The 20,746-nt window shown below is 35.7% G+C and overlaps 1 protein-coding gene across 1 annotated transcript; it reads left to right on the top strand.

Moving 5' to 3' along the window:
* Nucleotides 1-2,521: 2,521 nt before the first annotated feature.
* Nucleotides 2,522-3,289, top strand: LOC143616658 (uncharacterized). Its single transcript, XM_077089426.1, has one exon. It carries the CDS (start codon nt 2,525-2,527, stop codon nt 3,287-3,289), a length of 765 nt encoding a protein of 254 aa, XP_076945541.1. The 5' UTR covers nt 2,522-2,524.
* Nucleotides 3,290-20,746: the final 17,457 nt, after the last annotated feature.

Raw genomic sequence — 20,746 nt, 5'->3', positions numbered from 1 at the left:
AGGCTTCAATTGGTAAATTCGGTTCTTTCGTCTTTGCATGTTTATTTGGCTTCAGTTTTTATCCTTCCTTCTCGAATTATTAAAGATTTAGAACAAAAGATGAGACAGTTTCTTTGGAGATCCGATAATGAGGGTAAGTATAAATCTAAAGCTTGTTGGAATTCTGTGTGTCTTCCGAAGTCGGGGGGGGGGGGTTGGGTATTCGTCGATTAACGGATGTTAATAAAGCGCTTATGGCCTACCATGTTTGGAGTATCTTGTCTAATAGAAATTTGTTATGGGTTCAATGGGTTCATATGTACAAGCTGAAAGGTCGAAATTTTTGGGAGGTTCAGTTGCATGGGAATGTTAGTTGGGGCTGGCGCAAGATCCTTAAGATCCGTGAGACCTTTAGACCGTTTATATGGAAACTTATTGGTGATGGTATGGATACGCATGCTTGGAGTGATAGGTGGAATGACTTTAGCCCTTTACGGGGTTTATTACTCCAAGGATTATTTCTAGATCTGGTTTTGATTTGGACTCTAATGTGGCTGAGTTGGTTGAGTTTGGGACTTGGAGATGGCCGGTTGCTTGGTATGATTTATTTCCAGTCCTTATTAATATTCCAATACCTATTATTGATCCGAATAAAAGAGATGCTTTGGTTTGGCGAGTTTTTGGAAAGGATTATACGGCGTTTTCAGCCGCTATTGCTTGGGATTCGATTCGGGTGGGGCAACCTGAGGTGAATTGGGCAAAAATTGTATGGTTTAATCAGTGTATTCCGAGACATGCGTTTCACATGTGGCAGGTTTTTAGACGGAAGTTGAAGACGCAAGATAGAATGAAAGAGTGGGATGCAACAAGCTTGACAAATCTGAATCTCATGTGCTGCTCGTTGTGCTCGACGGGTCCTGACTCACATGATCATTTATTTTTTGATTGTATTTTCTCTAAACAGGTGTGGAATCAAATGAGACTAATGTTTGATATGGATCATGTGGATAGTAGCTGGAATAATATTGTTGATTATATGGTGTCCCGAGCAAACAATCGCTCGGCTAGTGTTATTATTGAGAAGATTGGAGTAGTAGCGTGTTCGTATTTTATATGGCAAGAGCGCAACTCAAGACTCTTTACGACTGATAGAAGAACTCCCTATCAACTTAGGGAGGTGATTATGAAGACCATAACTTTGAAGATTATCACGTTAAAGTTCAAGAATACGGAAACGAAGAACCGTGTATGGCAAAAATGGAAGATTTCTGGTATTGGGGACGGCTATGGTTGAGTCTTTATTTGTTTTTCTTTTTTTTTTCACTATGTAACATGTAATATAGTGGAAGGGTGTTGTGTTTTGTAATTGGGGGGTCTAGCTTGGCTGGTGGGTTTTTTCGTGTAATTGGCATGTCGTTTACATGAACTAGTATGATACTTTGTCACACTCCTTGTTTTATTTTGGTTGAAGTTTTAATCGAATCACCAGGGTAACCCTTTACCCAAAAAAAAAAGTTGAACGCTGCGGTGTTTACTGAGGTGACCTAGTGTAGAGACTCGAATTTATAAATGTGTTGTTTTAACTTTGTTATTCCTAAGCCACGATGGGCCGAGGCAGGCGTAGTATCGAGGGGTAATAAAGTAAAAGAAAAGATTTTAGCGTCAGCATATTCACCAGCATTCGTTGCTGACGTATTTTCTTACATTTTGCAGGTGACCAAGATTAGCGCTTGAAGTGTCGAAGTGTTACTTATATATCCGATGGCTCGGATTTTGTTTTGTATAAACTTAAATGGTGGTTTGTAATTAAAAACAAGTAATACTTTTGTTATAACTTAAACGGGTATTTTAAAATCCTGTCTTTTGGATTATCACACTTTAAACCCACAAGTTATAAAGTCTTCCGCTAAATGACGTAACTCTGATTTATTTACAAATGTGGTACCAACATAAGCGTCACACTCCTAGGCCGTAGTTTGGGGTGTGACAAGTGTTGGTATCAGAGCCATCGATCTTAGCGAATTGGGTATAATAAAACAATACCCAAGCTTCGAACCAAGTATAGGAAATAATTGTTTATTTGTTTTAGGGATAAGATAGGCTGGTAACCTTTTCTTTCCCTCCACATTCTAAACCACCCAAAATGTTAGATTTCATTCAAGACCCATATGGAGAACTATGTGCGCAAGGCTAAGGAGGTTGGAATCGCCGAACCTTACCCCGAGGATAATATGAGTGAAGGATACTATGAAGCGTACTTTGACCAAGATGTGGAACATGATTTAACCAAACTCGTATACTACCCCGGAAGTAAACATTATCCAATAGACATTCCCGATAGTCCACAGAAACAAAGAATTGAGCCACCAAGACACTCAAGTTACCATCCACCAACCATACCAATATACCATCCCTCTGAAGTTCCGACGTACCACCGAACTGAGATCCCTGTATACCAACCCTCGGAGATACCGCAGTACTACCCAACTGGATACCTACCAACTTACCCATCAAAGAAGAACCAAGATCCCCATCCTCTGATTGGATGAAATGCCACTCCGATCAACGACGATGGCATACCGGAAGCTCCACTTTCAATGAAGTTAACTCTCAACCCAACAATGATGGAGGGCCGTCCTGCAAACCTAGAATAAGGGTAATGATGCCCTATGAAAGTTTCCAGATGCCCCATGTAAACAATGAAACCACTCAGCATATGGAAGAGGAAGAACCTGAAGAACAGGAAGAACCCGAGGAGGAAGAGGAAGATCCCGAAGAAGAGGAGGATCCTGAGGAAGAGTCTGAACCGGAAGAAGAGCATCCCTATAATCCCAATGAGATATCAATATCAATGGATGGATCACTCACTTCTCAAATCCCAAGCTACGGTTCTGTTGATCCATATGTCCAATACCTCGAGAAACTCAAGAACCAGGCTTCATCAAGTTGTCCACCGTTCCAAGGCGTAATCCCAACAGAAGAAGAGCAAGCTGATGAGATCAGAGAACAAAACAAAACCGCTAAAGCTTTCTTCTACCTTTCATTCGACATGACTGAAGTTCCGTATCCAGAACCATGGAATCACTATGAAATGGTGACATTGGGTTATCGCGACCCACCTCTACAATATGGATACCCCAACGAAGTTCCACAGTCGTATGAAGAACACTTGGACCGCGCTCTACAGGAAACAGATGATTGGAGGAAAAAGATGGCCATTGAAGGAGATAAAAAGAAGAAAATAGAAAAGACACTTCTTCGTAAGTGCAACAAGTTAACAAAGGTGGTGAGAAAATTCATGAAAGATTGAAGATGGTGGAGAAGGATGCAATGTGAAGTTGTGTGTATAATATAATTTGTATGCTATATGTGTGTAACAAGAACGTTGAAACGTTCTTGAAATAAAGATAGGATTATCCATATATATATCTATCAAATGATATATATATATGTGTATATGTATAGTAATATATATATATCTTTTTGTGATATATATAAATGTGTAATAAAATATATGTTTAATAAAGGAAACGTTGTTAAAATTTCAGATATAAAAAGATATATTAAAAGAAAAATGTCTGAACAAAATAATAACAACGAGAATGCACGAAAAGAGAAAGAAATAAAAGACAAGGGGAAAGACCCCGAGAACGAACGAGAGGAACCTATTCCTAATAAATATATGAGTCAAATACAAAAGATGATTAAGGATGCGGTTATAGAAGAGTCTATGGCTAGGTCTCAATCGAAAAACTCAAAACATTCTCATTCCGTTAATCCTTCCCGAAAATCCATAAAATCACGTCCGAACCCGTCACGTATCGAAGAAAGCGTTCATGAGTCAAATGCTGATGGTAGTGTTAGACAAAAATTCAAGAAACTCAAGATTAGTGGGTGTTCGTTCAAGGATTTCAAATACTATGGACCGAAGGAGTTCCGTGGTGATAAAGGAGCCATCACAACCGTAAGGTGGCTTGAGGAAATGAAAACAATTGTAATAACGAGCAAGTGTTTCGATGAGGAGAAGATCCAATATTCTGCCCTGATGTTCAAGGGAGAAGCGCTTGAGTGGTGGAATACAATGATTATGAGCAAGGGGAGAGATGTGATGTACAATTTAAGTTGGGATGAGTTCAAAGCGATGTTGATGGAAAAGTTTTGTCCCATGCATGAAGCCGACCAAATCCAAACTAAATTCCTCAATCTTAAGGTCGTGGGGACAAATCTTTGTGAATACAACACCAAGTTTCATGAATATTGTCGTCTGGTTCCCCAGCTGGTAAATCCTGAATCCAGCAAAGTTACCCGATACATTTGGGGACTGCCACGGAAAATCCGTGATATGGTGAGGTCACATTTACCTCAAACCGCTAATTCCGCAATGGAGTGATCTGGCTATCTGATGGGCGGTATGATTCGCAACAAGGAAAAAGATAAGAAGGTTACAACAACAACTGCTCAAGGGAGAACTGGAGGAAGCGCCAACTTCAAAGGCAAAGGCGTAAACCAACCCTAAAATCGATTCAATTCAAATGCTACGCCATGCAAAACATGTAGAAGGTATCACAAGGGTCGATGTAACTTTGCTCCGCCTCCTAAAGTTTGTGAGTCATGCAACCGTAAGGGTTATGCGGCTGTTGACTGTTGGAAAAAGAAGATGACGTGCTACAATTGCAAAGAGATGGGTCATCTTAGTTTCGAGTGCACAAAGAACAAACCCGCGACTAGTGGTGCGGATGGAAGTGGTCAGAACAAGAAGGGAAACGCGAGAGTCTTTGTACTCAACACAAAGAAGGCCGCTGACATGCCGGAAACCATTACCGGTACGTTTCTAGTCAACGACACCTATGCTAAAGTTTTATTCGATTCAGGTGCCAATTTAAGTTTTATAGATTATAGTTTTTGTAGTCTATTAAAAGAACCTTTAACAAAGCCAAATAAAACTCTAAGCGTCGAGACTGCTAGTGGCGAAATCGTTAAGATCTCCGAAGCCCTTGAAAACGGAAAAATTCACTTCGCTGGCTATATTCTGCCTATTCAATTTTTACCAATGGCATTTGCTGGTTTTGATATTGTACTTGGTATGGATTGGTTATCCGATAACTATGCCCGTATCATCTGCAATGGCAAAACCATTGAAATTCAAGCACCTAATAAACAAACGATTCGAATTGAAGGGGACAAATGCACTGGCCAAGTTAGCATAATTTCCATGATTAGGGCTAACAAATGTTTAAACCAAGGATGCTTCGCATTCATGGCCTACGTCACTGAAGAATCAAAGGAAAAGGAGATAAAGGATGTACCTATAGTCTCTGACTTTTCCGATGTCTTTCCTGATGAACTTCCCGGAATTCCTCCCGATCGCGAAGTAGAGTTTAGGATCGATCTTATTCCCGGTACTGCTCCGATCGCGAAGGCACCATACCGTCTTGCTCCAACTGAAATGAAGGAACTAAAGAAACAACTCGACGAGCTTCTCGAGAAAGGCTTCATCCGACCGAGTTCGTCACCATGGGGAGCGCCAATCTATTCGTTAAGAAGAAGGATAGATCTATGCGTATGTGTATCGATTATTGTGCGTTAAACAAAGTCACAATTAAAAATCGTTATCTACTCCCTCGAATCGATGATCTTTTCGACCAACTTCAAGGTGCTAGCTTCTTTTCTAAAATCGATCTTCGTTCCGGCTATCATCAACTCAAAGTCCAATCCGAATATATCCCGAAAACCGCCTTTCGAACAAGGTATGGCCATTACGAGTTCACTGTTATGCCATTCGGACTTACTAATGCGCCAGCCGCGTTCATGGACATGATGAATCGTATTTGCAAGCCTTACTTGGATAAATTTGTTATCGTATTCATCGACGACATACTTATTTATTCTAAGTCAAAGGCTGATCATGAATCCATCTTCGAACTTTTCTTGAAATTCTTAGAACCGAGAAGTTGTATGCTAAATTCTCAAAATGCGAGTTCTGGTTGCATGAAGTACAATTTCTTGGTCACATCATCATCGTCAATGGTATTCAAGTCGATCCCGCTAAGATTGAAGCTATCTCTAAGTGGTAGATCCCAAAATCGCCAACCGAGATTCGAAGTTTCTTAGGTTTGGCCGGCTATTACCGTAGGTTCATTAAAAACTTTTCCCGAATAGCTGTTCCCCTAACCTCCTTAACTCGCAAGAACATCAAATACGAATGGGGAACAAAGCAACAAGAGGCGTTCGATATACTCAAACAAAAGCTCACCCAGCACCTATACTGGCCTTTCCAGAAGGTACTGAGGACTTTGTATTTAGCGATGCATCTCACTCCGACTTGTGATGTGTACTAATGCAACGTAAGGAAGTAATCGCTTGCGCCTCTCATCAACTCAAAGTACACGAAAAGAACTATACGACTCACGATCTAGAGTTAGGCGCCATAATCTTTGCACTTAAGATATGGAGGCACTATCTCTATGGAGTAAGATTTACCGTGTACACTGATCATAAAAGCTTAAAGCAAATTTTCGATCAAAAAGAGCTCAACATGCGCCAACGACGATGGATGGAAACTCTCAATGATTACGACTGCGAAATTGTTTACCATGAAGGCAAAGCCAACGTCGTGGCTGATGCCTTAAGTCGCAAGGAACATGAGAAGCCCAAAAGCGTCTGAGCGTTGCGTCTAGAACTCCAAATTGATCTTCTCAAACAAATAAAATCTGCTCAAATTCAAGCGATCGATGAAAACCAAATCTCCGACGAAAAACGTAACAGCGCCATTGACTCGTTAGTCAAGGGTGACGATGGTATCCTAATGGAATTCTCGTATAATAATAATATCACACAAGTATTAAAGCCGCACCATTTGAGGCGTTATATGGGCGAAAATGTAGAACGCCCGTGTATTGGTCTGAAACCGGAGACAATCAAATATCTGGACCCGAGATAGTCCAAGAAACCACCGACAAGATTCTCCAAATCCGAGAACGACTTAAGACGGCACGTAATCGCCAAAAGAGTTACGCCGATACCCGTCGTAAGCCGTTGGAATTCAAAGTTGGTGACAAAGTATTATTGAAAGTTTTGCCTTGGAGAGGCGTTGTTCGCTTCGGTAAGAAAGGAAAACTAAGTCCTTGATTCGTTGGACCCTTCGAGGTACTTGAACGAGTTGGCACTGTTGCATATCGTTTGCGACTGCCTGAGGAAATGCAAGGGATACACGATGTATTCCATATTTCGAATCTGCGTAAATGTTTAACCGATGAATCTTAGCTATGCCATTAAAATACGTTGAAATAAATGAAAACTTAAAATTTGTAGAACGTCCAATTCAAATAGAAGATTCGAAAACAAAGAAATTAAAAAGATGAACATTGAAAATTGTGAAAGTTAAATGGGACTCACGAAGAGGGCCTGAATATACATGGGAACTGGAATCGGAAATGAGAAAGAAATACCCCCACTTGTTCTTATAAAGCAACATCGAGGACTAGATTTATTTCAAGGTGGGGAGGATGTAACATTATGAAAATTTCGAGTTCGAAATGTCAAACTTTCCAAAGTCTAGGGACCCAACTTGTCAAAATCCAAACCTTAGGGTTTAAAAAGAAAAACTAGTTTTCTTGTCCTATCGCGATACACGACGGGACAAAGGGACAGACCATCGCGTATCGCGATGAGCCTGGTCAAAACCTTCTTGAAGGGTCAACAACGATATGCGATCGCTGGTTGAACCAACGCGATGACGTGGTCTGACACCGTGTGACACGTGTACCACGTGGCAGACGGTGGCACAGTGTGTCGCCACGTGGTGCCACGTCCGCCACGTGTTGCCATGTGGCACAACGCCTGCCACGTGTCGCCGTATGGCAGGTTTATGTGGTGACACAGACGGCCTACGTCGCGATACGCGACGGGCCTGGCCAGAGAGCCATCGCGTACCGCGATGGGACACCAGGTTTTGTCTATAAATAGCAAGGTCGAGATCTCATTCCATGCACACCAAAACCTGCTCTCTCACTTATCTCTAACATCTCACTAGAATTCCAAATCCTTATTAACGATCCACCTCGATAAGCGTGCCCCGATTCCTTGATCTACGTGTTTGTTTCCTCGAAGTTCGTGCCACCCTCCACTCACATACAACCAAGAAGGCGTTTGTTATCATGGCGATGAATCGCGAGAAGCGTGCCAACAAGTGTTGAAGATTGGTGATATCGTTTGGCGACAAGGAGGGACGTTGATCAAGACAACAAAGGAGACCAAGGGGCGTTGGAGTGCTGCTCAAGTTCCTAGGGTTTCTAAACGCAAATAAGGTAGGCGTAACGACAATTGAGTATAATAAAATATTCTTATAAAGGCTTAAACCTTAAAGTCGAGGTTATACTCGATACCTCGATAAAAGAAAATAAAAGAAAACATAACAAAGAAATGAACAAAAGATAAGGTATTGAATATTGATAAATATATATGTGTGTAAGTATATATTCTTCTTTGTTATGAAAATATTATTTAACGAATAAATAACTATTCTTAAATAATAAAAGAAAAAGAATACGTTTCTTAGAGAAGAAGAAACGTCGGGTTTTACAAATAAACTAAAGGTTTATAAATTACTTTTAAACTAAAGGTTTTCAAGTAAGCGAGATTTTGAACTAAAGGTTCATCGAGGTAAAATTTATAAAATAAGACTAAAGGTCTTAAGCCGGATTGTACTAACAAATAGTTATACTCGTACTATAGGTGCGAGATAGCAAGGGAAAGACCCTCGGTCGGTGTTTGAAGCCAATCCCAAAGTGAAAAGGTGAATACGCCCACAAACTTTTACAAACTTATTTTTAAAACGAGTCAAACATGTTATATGAAAATCATTTACAAGGAACTACGTGTTCCTAAAACCGTTATAAATAAGAGTATAAGCCTAGCCCTCAGGATGTAGTATACGTTTGTCTGGATCCTTACAGGACGCTTTCCTGCAGGAAGCACGACCATGTGTATACATACAGGTACTTAACTAAGTTGAACGCTGCGGTGTTTACTGAGTTGACCTAGTGTAGAGACTCGAATTTATAAATGTGTTGTTTTAACTTTGTTATTCCTAATCCATGATGGGCCGAGGCAGGCGTAGTCTCGAGGGGTAATAAAGTAAAAAAAAGATTTTAGCGTCAGCATATTCACCAGCATTCGTTGCTGACGTATTTTCTCACATTTTGCAGGTGACCAAGGTTAGCGCTTGAAGTGTCGAAGTGCTACTTATATATCTGATGGCTCGGATTTTGTTTTGTATAAACTTAAATGGTGGTTTGTAATTAAAAACAATTAATACTTTTGTTATAACTTAAACGGGTATTTTAAAATCCCGTCTTTTGGATTTTTACACTTTAAACCAACAAGTTATAAAGTCTTCCGCTAAATGACGTAACTCTAATTTATTTACAAATGTGGTACCAACATAAGCGTCACACTCTTAGGCCGTAGTTTGGGGTGTGACAATATCAAACATAAAGTAAAAAACTTTTTATTTAAACGTAATATTAAGTAAAATTAGGTAACATATCCGGACCTATTAAAGCATAAGATTTCAAATACAGGAGTCTTCTGCTATGAGCCTATGAATTATGTGATGAAAGATGCTGCAATTAGGGATTAGAGATTGGATTCTCATAGACATTGTGTTTACAATTAAGACTGTACGTTATGTTCAGAGTTCGAATTAGTGATTAGGTGCAGCAAGAAATTAATCAAATGAGACATGTATGCAAAATTGATTATACCAACATCAAATCAAACAGAGTATTCAACAAAATCGAGAATACGAACAACAAATCAAAAAAGAAGTCGGTGTAAAGCAAACAAAGAATACATATGAATTTTGACGGAGAAAATAACAAACCATGATTTGTATTTCGGATCATCTTCAATCCACGACCTACAAGGAAGTAACGATGTTGATTGAAGACCATCTAAATGATTGTGGATTTGGTTTAACTTGCCAAAGCGTATATATGGGCACCAAATTATAGAAATTAAGAATCCATTTAAAGATAATGTGATTTCATTCATTTTGAGGTTTATAACGGGTTTACGGACGGTGGATTGGTTTAGTAGAAGAAACAGACTTCGCCTTTGAATCGTATAGGAACTGCAAAGTTGGAGGGAACAGTTTCTTCACTATGTATGCATTAAGTTGGCGAAAACTTTGTAGAGTATTCGATAAGGTAAATTATAAAGGAACATAAGATTGCAGTTTAGAGCCTTAATTAGTTAATTGAGTTGTACATTAATGCAACTATGACTTGTACCTTATAATCTGAACCTCGGTATTTAATAAAACTTATATCTAAACGTAGATAAAAATAAGCCCATCACAATGGCATGTTCGAAATTTAAAAAAACTTAATATATTCAACTATGTAAAAGAAAAAGAATTGAAATATGAGGAATATGTAGATGAACTTAAGGGGTGGAAGGGTAATTGTTATTTAAATTTACAATAGATGAGTGTAGTTGAGGGGTAAAAGTTGTAAATATAATTTAACAATTGAACATGTCATGAATGGTATTGTTTAAAATACCATAATACCCTTCTAACCAACTTTAGACATGCAATGAGAGTAGTACCTAAAGCAAGGATTTTGGTACCTCTTAAAAATTAAGAGGTCCTTGACTCCTGCTTTATATATAGTAGAGATATACTCTCCATTCGTCCCATTAAAAATGTTCATATTTTATTTTTATTTGTTTTATAACAAATGTTCACTTTCAAATATATTAGAGCATTCTCATCAGCTCCTCTATAAAATTTGTGAGTGAAATCTCTAAAAAATATTAGAGAATGGTAAGTGGTTGTGAGTGGAGGAGAGAGAAAATTTAAAGAGAGGGTAAAATTTGATTAAAATTTGGAGGAACACTATTGATCCTCTATTTATTATTTAATATATTTAAAAGTGGTTGTGAGTGGAGGAGAGAGAAAAGATAATGATAAAGATGTAAACAAGTATTATTTAATTGTATATGAGAGAGAAAATGCAGTATTTTTAGTGTAATTATAGAGATAGAGGAGCTGTTGTGAATGCTCTTAGCCTACCCTTAAACACACACAACTAACATTAATAAACACTATTTATGGACCCAAATTTTCTAATGGCATTATTGTCATTTAGTATACCAAAAAAAAGTAATCATTCAATATACCTTGAACTTTGTGTTTTTTAAATCATGACACTTAAAAAGGTACGAAGAGAGTATAATATAATTATAGTAATAGCTAGGTTTGTTTTAACCCATTTACAACTTTATTATTACTCGTTTACAATGTTTGATTTTAGGGGTGTCTGTTGGTTCAATTAACGATATATTAGATTTGAGATAACTAAGTTAGGCTTGTTTTAACCCATTTACAACTTTATTACTATTCGTTTACAATGCTTGATTTTAGGGGTGTTTGTTTGTTCAGTTAAAGATATATTTGATTTGATTTCTTTGGTTTTGATTTTTTTCCCTAATCGAAAACGAATTCAAACCAAATTTAGAAATGAGATAATTGAACTAAATCAACTGGATTCAATTCGGATCGTTTACAGTTAAATTAATTGTTATAGGTACAAATTTTAATCGATTGGTTCGGTTAAACCGAATAAATCAAACAATCCAAATTAATAAAAAAGGAATTGAAAATCGAGAAAAAAATCAAATTCCGAATTCAATTTAAGTTATAACAAGATCGAAAATCGAATTTGGAATTTGGATTTGGTTTTTTGGGTAAGGAATACGATTTGATTTCCGGTTTTTTTTGCACACCCTTACTTGATTTAGAGTTTTTATAAGTTTGTTATAATCTGTCTATCAGTCTGTTTTCCTCGTTTAAATAAGTCTACAAATATTCTTAATAAGAAAAATCACACATAGTGGTCCTAGCGGAGGGTGCGAAGCACCAGACGTGCACAATGATGTGCGCGTGCGCATGTCTTTAAAAGTCGAAGGATTGGAATTTAGATTTCGCACTAGATCGTGTTTTAAATTTATAAAAGTGATTTCTACTAAGACTAAACACACACAAAATAGGCAAGTGTACCTATCGTATATGTAGAATAGTACTGGTAAGAACCAAGTATCGATCCATGGAACCAAATATCTCTAATATGAAATCTTCATTTTTAACTTAATCGGAGAAGATAATCATCTTGGGGTTGATTTTTAAAATTTCATAAAATAACATACATATATATATATATATATATATATATATATATATATATAAAATATAGGTGAATAAGAAGATAAATTCTAAATGAGTAATTCAATTATGTGAAGGTTACCATTTAAGATCAAGAATCCACTCCATTCTTCCTTGATGATTTTAAAGTAAAACTGTGATAACTTTGCCTTAATAATGTATGATAGAATAGCCCCTCATTTCTAAGTAAACATATTCCATGACATAAAAGAAAGTAGCATGCATATTTTCATGTCAACCATGCTTTTTAGCTTCATTTTAGTTCATTTTCAGTTTATTCAATATATGGTTTCGGTTCGGTTTTAGTTTTTTTTGTTATGTTGCGGTTTGCCTTTTTTCTACTTTTTTATTTCTAGTTATTTGGTTTCCGGTTTCAATTTGATTAAATCCGATTAGATTTTTTTAATTATGGTTTTCTTGGAGTTCCGTTTCAGATTTTTTAGATTTTGGATACAGATTTTAGTTTTGTTTTGGTTCGGTTTCATTTTAGTCGGTTTTTTTATTTAAATGGGTTTCATTTCAATCCGGCTTCGCTTTTTTAGATATGTTTCAGTTCAGTTTCGGTTTTGTAGAACAAAGGGTTATAGTCTTTACCAATCTTAATTTTGACTGATATGGAAGAGTAAACGATTCAACATTGATTCTGAAAAAGTCAAAATATTGCTCTCGATGGAGCATTACCCAAATCTTTCCAGAAGACATAATTGTATATTCACATATAGCATCAAGTTAATATCAAATATCAAAAAATCATAAAATTGTCATTATTATTCCATACCTTGAAAATTAAGCCCTAATGTTCGCTGCTTCAACCAGTCGGTGGTGCTACAATTTCCGGAGTAAAAACAGCCTGAAACGAAATCGAAACAAAACATCATCAGAGGCGGATACATTCAACTATAGTACGCAAATTGCATATAACCACCATTGTCGGTTGAACATAACCACATAAGCATACAATAAATACCAGTGGTAACATTTGCAATTAACTAACATGAATAATCCATTAAGCTTAACATAAAAACATGTAACATTCATTAATTTTTAAACCCGAAAACCCGACCCGTTTTAAATTTTCGGTTTTGTTTATAGTTAAATTTATATATTTTTATAATATTATTAATTAATCTCAACTTTCGTTAATGTATTTTATGCGATCATTTCTATGCAATTATACTTTTCACCACCCTTGTAGTATTACATACAAATTTAAAATATTCATAATCAAGATCAAATATTTATGTACTTGTCCCATGCAATTTACTAGAATTATTATTAAACTATTACTACTACTTTTATTATAATTATTATCATTATCATCATCTTTTCATATTATGTTACTTAACTAATAAAAAAACTAATATATGTTTTAATTACACAAAGTTTTTTAAAATAGTTAAACCTTTTGAATGTTCCATTAAACTATTTTTAATTTGTGTTTTAATTATATTAAACATGATTTAATTTCTTTAATTCCATAAGATATAACAACTCTATATTTTCACTATAAAAGAAGGACAATCCTCCATTATTTTCACACCTCAATTCATTTTTTTCTTAAGTTTAAGAGCATTAACAAGTAAGTTGTTACCATTTCAAGCATTTTATAGCTTTTGTTTTGAATTTATCTTGAATGTTCATACTTGTTCATAAGTTGTTCTTCATGATCATGTTACTATTATCATAAAAATATTATATATCGGTTTTAAGAATCATTATGATAATGGATATTCAAGATGAACACTTTGATTTTTCTAAATCTTGGATCAAGCCTAGTTATTTTGCAAGAACAAACATGAATATATATTTATCTAAATCTTATGATTCGTTGATCATCATAACTTATAAACTTTCTTTTAAATAAGATTATTTATAAAAATTTCTTTTATTTAAAATATGTTACAATAGATATAACATACTTCATATCTTTGAATTAATAATTGAGTAATTAATTATTGTTTATTTTATTTCAACATAACTACTATTTATAATTTTCTTTAAGAGAATTCATGCAATTAATTTAAGTTAATTAATTAATTATGTTACTTGGAAACAAATGCTTAATCATAAATTGTTATTAATATTATTATTTAATCTTATATTAATAAGTTATAATTATTTGTCTACAAATCATTTTTCAACTAATAAACATCAAATGATTTATATAAACTTTATTCATTTTTGTTAAACTCATTTAAAATCCCCAAGTCCCCATTTACTATAAGTGAATTAACTTTATAATTCCGGTAGCTAGTCCTTGATTTTTGTATCTTCGTTATTATTTATAGTTTCATGAGATTCAATTGCTTCGTTAGTTAACTCGCTTTCGGTTATTATTTCAAGTTGTCTCAAATATCAAATGTGAGTTTCTCACACCCCTTTTAACCATTTTTTAAACTATTTTGGGGGTAGCATATATATCCTATTAAAGATCCAATTTTGATTATTTATTATTTACAAACTATAATTCGCACCATGGACTTGTGTGCTTATTTGCTACTTGCTCAAATATTACGTGCATGGATTTGTTCGATAAGTATGATCATACGTCCCCCTTTGCACTCAGGACCATTGTTTCTAGTGGAAAAGGAACTCCGATCTGAGTACGTTGGTGCACAATCCCAACTGGAAAAGACCTTCATTTATTCTTTACACTCATGGACCATTCTTTCTAGTGTAAAGAACCCTTATGTGTTTTTCACAAGTTTTCATGAAATTGTATTGTTTTTATGTAGTATTTAAACTGTGTGAACTCACGAACTATCCAATTAGTTGACTTTATTTTATATATATGCTACATGTACTTTCATTAGAGGATGAAATAAAGAGGATACTAGAAGTTAGGTTATCTAGATAATAAACAAGAAGATGTTTGTTTTGTTCTTTTTCTCTTGTGTTTGTTCATTTGAAATAACTTGTGTACTTGATGCTTTGGAATGAATTAATGATAATATTGTCACTTAATAGTATCACATGTGTTTTGGGCAATCTGTACGTTACACTCAAGCGTTTCCGCTTTAGCCGGGGTGTTACAAAACATATTAAGCTATACATTCAATTTGGGTTGGCCTATAAAACAAAATCATTAAGCTAAGGATCGCACATGGTCGTACCTACGACACTACAACATGCAAAATACATCATGCCTCAAAACCGAGCTTCAATAATTAAGGACAAAAGGGTCTTAAGCATGCATTCACCATTTTTAGACAAAGCATATAGATGACAAGACAAAAACAACCATTCAATAATACTTAAATGACACGTACAACATAAATGATAAAACTTCCAAAAGTATTAAAAACATAATATAAAGCAGTTCTCAGACATGAAAATGAGGGCTATTAAGACAATAAGGCACCTATCTAATTGTCTTATAAGAGGAACCATACACCGTTGAAACTCGTTTATATTCGTCCATTTACATTTGCGGACGCTTGTCTAAATTCGTTAATTTATTTTTTTTATATACATTGAATTATTTCGTTTATATACGTTCATTTACTTTCTTTGACTTCATGTCTGTTTATATTTTTCATTCAGGTCAAATTTGACCTGTCAACCCACAAACAGCGCCCTTTTGTGAAAATTATTACAGAACTTTAAACTTGTTAATAAGAAACTGCACCACAGTTATTGATACAAACATTGTAACCATTAAGAATAGAAATAAATAATTATATTAATCTAACAATTTTAAGACCAACAGCAGTTTTACAAACCTTGGGTTGTTGAAAGGCCAAGTCATGAACCTGCAGACCTATAACAACATCAACAATACAAGGTTTCAAAATAAAGATAAAGTGCACCTTTAACAAAAAAATTGTTAAAAGTCAAATATCGATATTGAAAACCATAAGATGATATCTTTGAAGAGAACCATACGTCTTGTTTTCGCGGACACGTTTTCCTGTTGACCCAAAATAGACAAAAATGTAAAAAGGTATGGTTGTAAAGAAATATGGAAGTCTATGAAATACCAAACATGAAAAATTCATTGCTAAAATCTTACCACTCGAATTGATTAGTGATTTGATTCTCAAATGTTTCTGACCTTACTTAGAACAAATTCTACAACTACAAGCTACACAATCAGAATCATTATGAAATAAGCAGCACTATTGAAAAATCCCAATTCCCAAACAACTCCTTAAAAGCAGGTTAACTAAACAATATCAATAACCAAGTGACACTTACCGTCGGATTTCTAATTTATTAGAACTAAATGGACAAGCACCAGCAACACAAGTTTTTCTATCAATTCATGGAGACCCGGATATTTTCCAAAGGTAAGCGTTGGTGTATTTAGCGAAGATGACGAACAACTTTGAGTGAGCAAGATCAGAGATGGATGTTCCCGATTCCAGCAATTGGTTCGAGTGTCAGCGACGGCGAACGATTTGACTTGGGTGGAGACGAAATGACCATAGAAGCTGGGAGTGTGACGATGGTGTTCGTACGCTGCTGAAAAGGGGAAGGGACTGTGTGAGTGATTTGAATCTTGAAAGGATAAAAGTGAAAGAAACCCTAAAGCATCTAATCTGCTTTTTGAATGTTTTAAGGCACATGCGGAAATTCAGAATTTAGGGGTTGAGAATCATCTAGAATGCTTTAAGAGCTGTACATCATACATATGAGCTTCTAAATCTCTTAATTTTAATAGTTTTATATCTATTTTAGTATTATAGATAATTCGTTAAAATTCGTTAACGTATAAAATAATATTATAATATCCAACTCTATAATAAAATATACATTCAACACTTCTAATTTCCGACAAACTGATTTATTTACTTTTATAAGTTGTTAGTTAATATTTTATTTTGTAATTTTAATTCTAGTTCGTGAAGATCAATTGCTTCGGTTTCTTTTACGCGCTTTTAGTTTAATTTTAAGTTTGTCTTCAACTTCATGGTGAGTTTCTCACACCCCCCCTTTTTTTTACCCTTTTTACTATGATATATATATATATATATATATATATATATATATCCAGTCAACATTACAATTTCGTTTATTCATTATTTACAAACTACAATTCGTTACATGGACTTGTGTGTTTACTTGCTACTTGCTCAAACATTACTTATTCATGGTTTCCTCAATAAACTCAGGACCTCGATGTTATGAGTGGAATAGGGACCCCTGATCCGAGTACGTTGGTTGTTGCCAACGGAAAAGACACTTACCTACGCTATTATCCGAGTACGTTGGTGCACAATCCCAACTGAATAGGACCTTACTTACCCATTTATACTTGTTAATAGAATTGTAGATTTTTATGTACTTATATCAAAACTTGTGTGAACTCACCAACTATTCATTTAGTTGATTTTATTATATATATGTTACTGGTACAATTATTAGAGGATGAAATGAAGAAGATACTAGAACTTTGATTATATTAATAAATGGATAAGTTGTTAATTGTTATTGTGTTTTTCCTTATACTTCTTGTTACATACTTGTGTACTTGATGTTTAAATTAATTAATGCTAATATTGTCACTTAATAGTGTCACATGTGTTTTGAGCAATCTGTTCGTCACACTCGGGCGTATTCCGCTTTAGCCGGGTGTTACAGATTGGTATCAGAGCTGTGACTATAAGATAAGACATTAGATGTAGTGTTTGGTTATAACTTATTTTTATTTTTTTAGGGTTACATGATTAGAAATTATGTGGGCCCTATTTGATTGTTCAATGCACATTATTTGGTTATTATTGATTTGTTTATGCTTTTTGTACATAAATGCTGTTATACTTTGCCTTATGTACACAAATATCACACACAAGTCCAAGGCTTATGCCTAACTTAAATATTTTCAAGGATTTTCAATAATTAGATTTTCGATTTTCAGTTTTCGATGGTTTATGCAACGTGTGACGTCCGACTCTCTATGTTTTACAATGTGTTTTAACTGAAAGTCTATCAAGTCGTTGTGATACACGAATACTCAGCTTTCGGTTCGATTTAGTTACGCATTTTGATATAAGAATAGTCAAGTTTCGACTCATTTTCTTTATTGATATATTCATTTACGGTTTACAAATTTGAAAGTTCAAAAGGTCGTAACTGAATTTCAATTCGATTACTTTATTATTTTTATTCATTTACTACTACGTTTTAGAATTGAAAATTTTAAAAGGTCATGGTGATACATGAATGGTTGAATTTCGATTCGATTACCATATTACTATATTCATTTACTATTATGTTTTAGAATTGAAAAATTCAAAAAGTCACGGAGGTACATGAACACTCGATTTTCAATTCGATTTCACTATTTATACTAAAGTATAATACATTTTCCATTTGGTTAGTATTTTACTAACTGGAATCAAAGAATTAGTAGATCTGTTCCACCCAAAATGGCAATGGGCTTGGGTTATGAACTTATAATCTATAATCTGATGATCAAGTCGATTCTATGATTATAAGTTCATTTCATACCGGACCAGACCGGAATAGGGTTATATACATTCTCATTGTGAGAAGGGGTCATTTGAGCGTATCTAAATAGATACTATGTTTACATATGGATCCCTACGTCGTTACATTCCATTTAGGATTAGGATTAGGAATAGGCGTAATCGGACCTGCTTTTTACATATCTCTCGTTATTTGGGACCCTATTCACCTCTTTGGGCTTCTATTGAATCAAGAAATAGGTTTGATTGTCCATCTTTTTGATATATTGGATATCTATATAAGATAAGGCATTCTCCGGATAATTCAAATAGAAGCAATTGGATGTCCAATTCGGGCCTATATGACATGACCGATCAATAGAAAGACTCCAACACTCCACTATTCCATACATCACACTAGATAGATATCATATTCATGGAATACGATTCACTTTCAAGATGCCTTGGTGGTGAAATGGTAGACACGTGAGACTCAAAATCTCGTGCTAAAGAGCGTGGAGGTTCGAGTCCTCTTCAAGGCATAATATTGAGAATGCTAATTCAATGAGCAATTCAATAAGAGAGCTCGGATAGCAATACCGATTCGATCCGAGCTCTCTTGGAATAAGTTCGATAGCGGATCACGAAATCTTGGTCATCTTCTCTATCTAATGAATGGGGAGTCTGCTTTCAAATTTCAAATCGTCCGCCCTGCACCCACCCCTCGAGTATATGCTTCAACAGGAATCACACAAGGGTAGATTATAAACCTCTAGTAAAATGACCGCCCGTAACCCAATAGTCCGTTTTAGGGATTGGCGACTTACCCATTCAGTGACTTTGGCACTGGACGTTCCCCAAACGGGTACTGTCGGGTCGGGTGAATTCAATAATAGACGCCTGTTGGCATTCCAGCCTTCCTTCGCCTTTCATGGCCACATATCTTTCCGGCTAAGGAATGGGAAATCCTTCTCCTGTTCCATGAATCCAATTTGCATTTCATCCGGGAAAAGCCATCTTTTTCTCAACAATGCCTTTGTCATTTGATCCAATAGTGTTCCGTTAGATAGGAACAGATTTGATAAATACTGATAACTCTCGGATAGAGTATTAGAACGGAAAGATCCATTAGATAATGAACGATTGGTTCTAAGCCATCTCTGGCGATTAATCAACAATTCGAAGTGCTTTTCTTGCGTCTTCTTGATAAACCAGCGTTTATATAGAGATGTAGGAGGATTTTTTTAGGGAGTAAGAAGCCCCTTTGACATCTCTTCATCTGCAAATAATTCTCGATGTGAAAACACAGAGACAAAGGGCTGAGCTTTGAATAGGAAAAAGAGTGGATCTGCAGGGTCCCAAATGAATTGGCTTATTCGAAAAAGGCCTTGTTCTTTGAAAGATCTATCTCGTGTCTGGTACTCCACGGTTCCACTCTGCAAGAACTCTGAATCATTCTCTTGAAGCTCATTCTGCAAGAACTCCGAATCATTCTCTTGAAGCTCATTCTGCAAGAACTCCGAATCATTCTCTTGAAGCTCATCCTCTTCATCATAACGCTTGCCCCGAAATGACCTGGACCAATAGGGAAATCCCAATTCATTGGGCCTTTCGATACAATCAAATAGAAAGCCCCAAGGGCGCCATATTCTAGGAGCCCAAACTATGTGATTAAATAAATCCTCCTCTATATGTTGCCGGTCGAGGGCTCCTTCTCCTTCCCCCTCTTCAAATTCCGATTCGTCTTTTTCATAGAGAAATCTCTGATCAAGGATAGAACAAGATCCTTTTTGCATCATATCTAAGGGATTCTTTGGTTCGGGTCGAAGAAGCAATGTCACTCGATCCTTATCAAACTGACTGCATGTCCGTGAGGATCCCACCAGAGCGCCTTCCACTTCTAATAGGCCACGAACTAGACCAGAATCATTCTCAACGAGTCCATAAGGAGTGATCCCATTTTTTTCATCGGGTCCGGGTAGAGACCAAAGATCTTGAGTGACCGATCCGGCAGGACAACTCAAAAGATAAAGAAGTATCGTTAATTTCTTCATGCTCGTTCCAAGTTCGAAGTACCAATTGTACAAATAAGAATCCACTTCGTTACATGATTTCTTTTTCATATAGATAG

This window comes from Bidens hawaiensis, unplaced genomic scaffold (assembly GCF_021521415.1).
Source record: "Bidens hawaiensis isolate Kalapana, Puna unplaced genomic scaffold, B.hawaiensis_p1.1 tig00048448_1, whole genome shotgun sequence".
NCBI classification, from domain to species: Eukaryota; Viridiplantae; Streptophyta; class Magnoliopsida; order Asterales; family Asteraceae; genus Bidens; species Bidens hawaiensis.
This window is presented reverse-complemented; position numbering and strand designations above follow the sequence as displayed.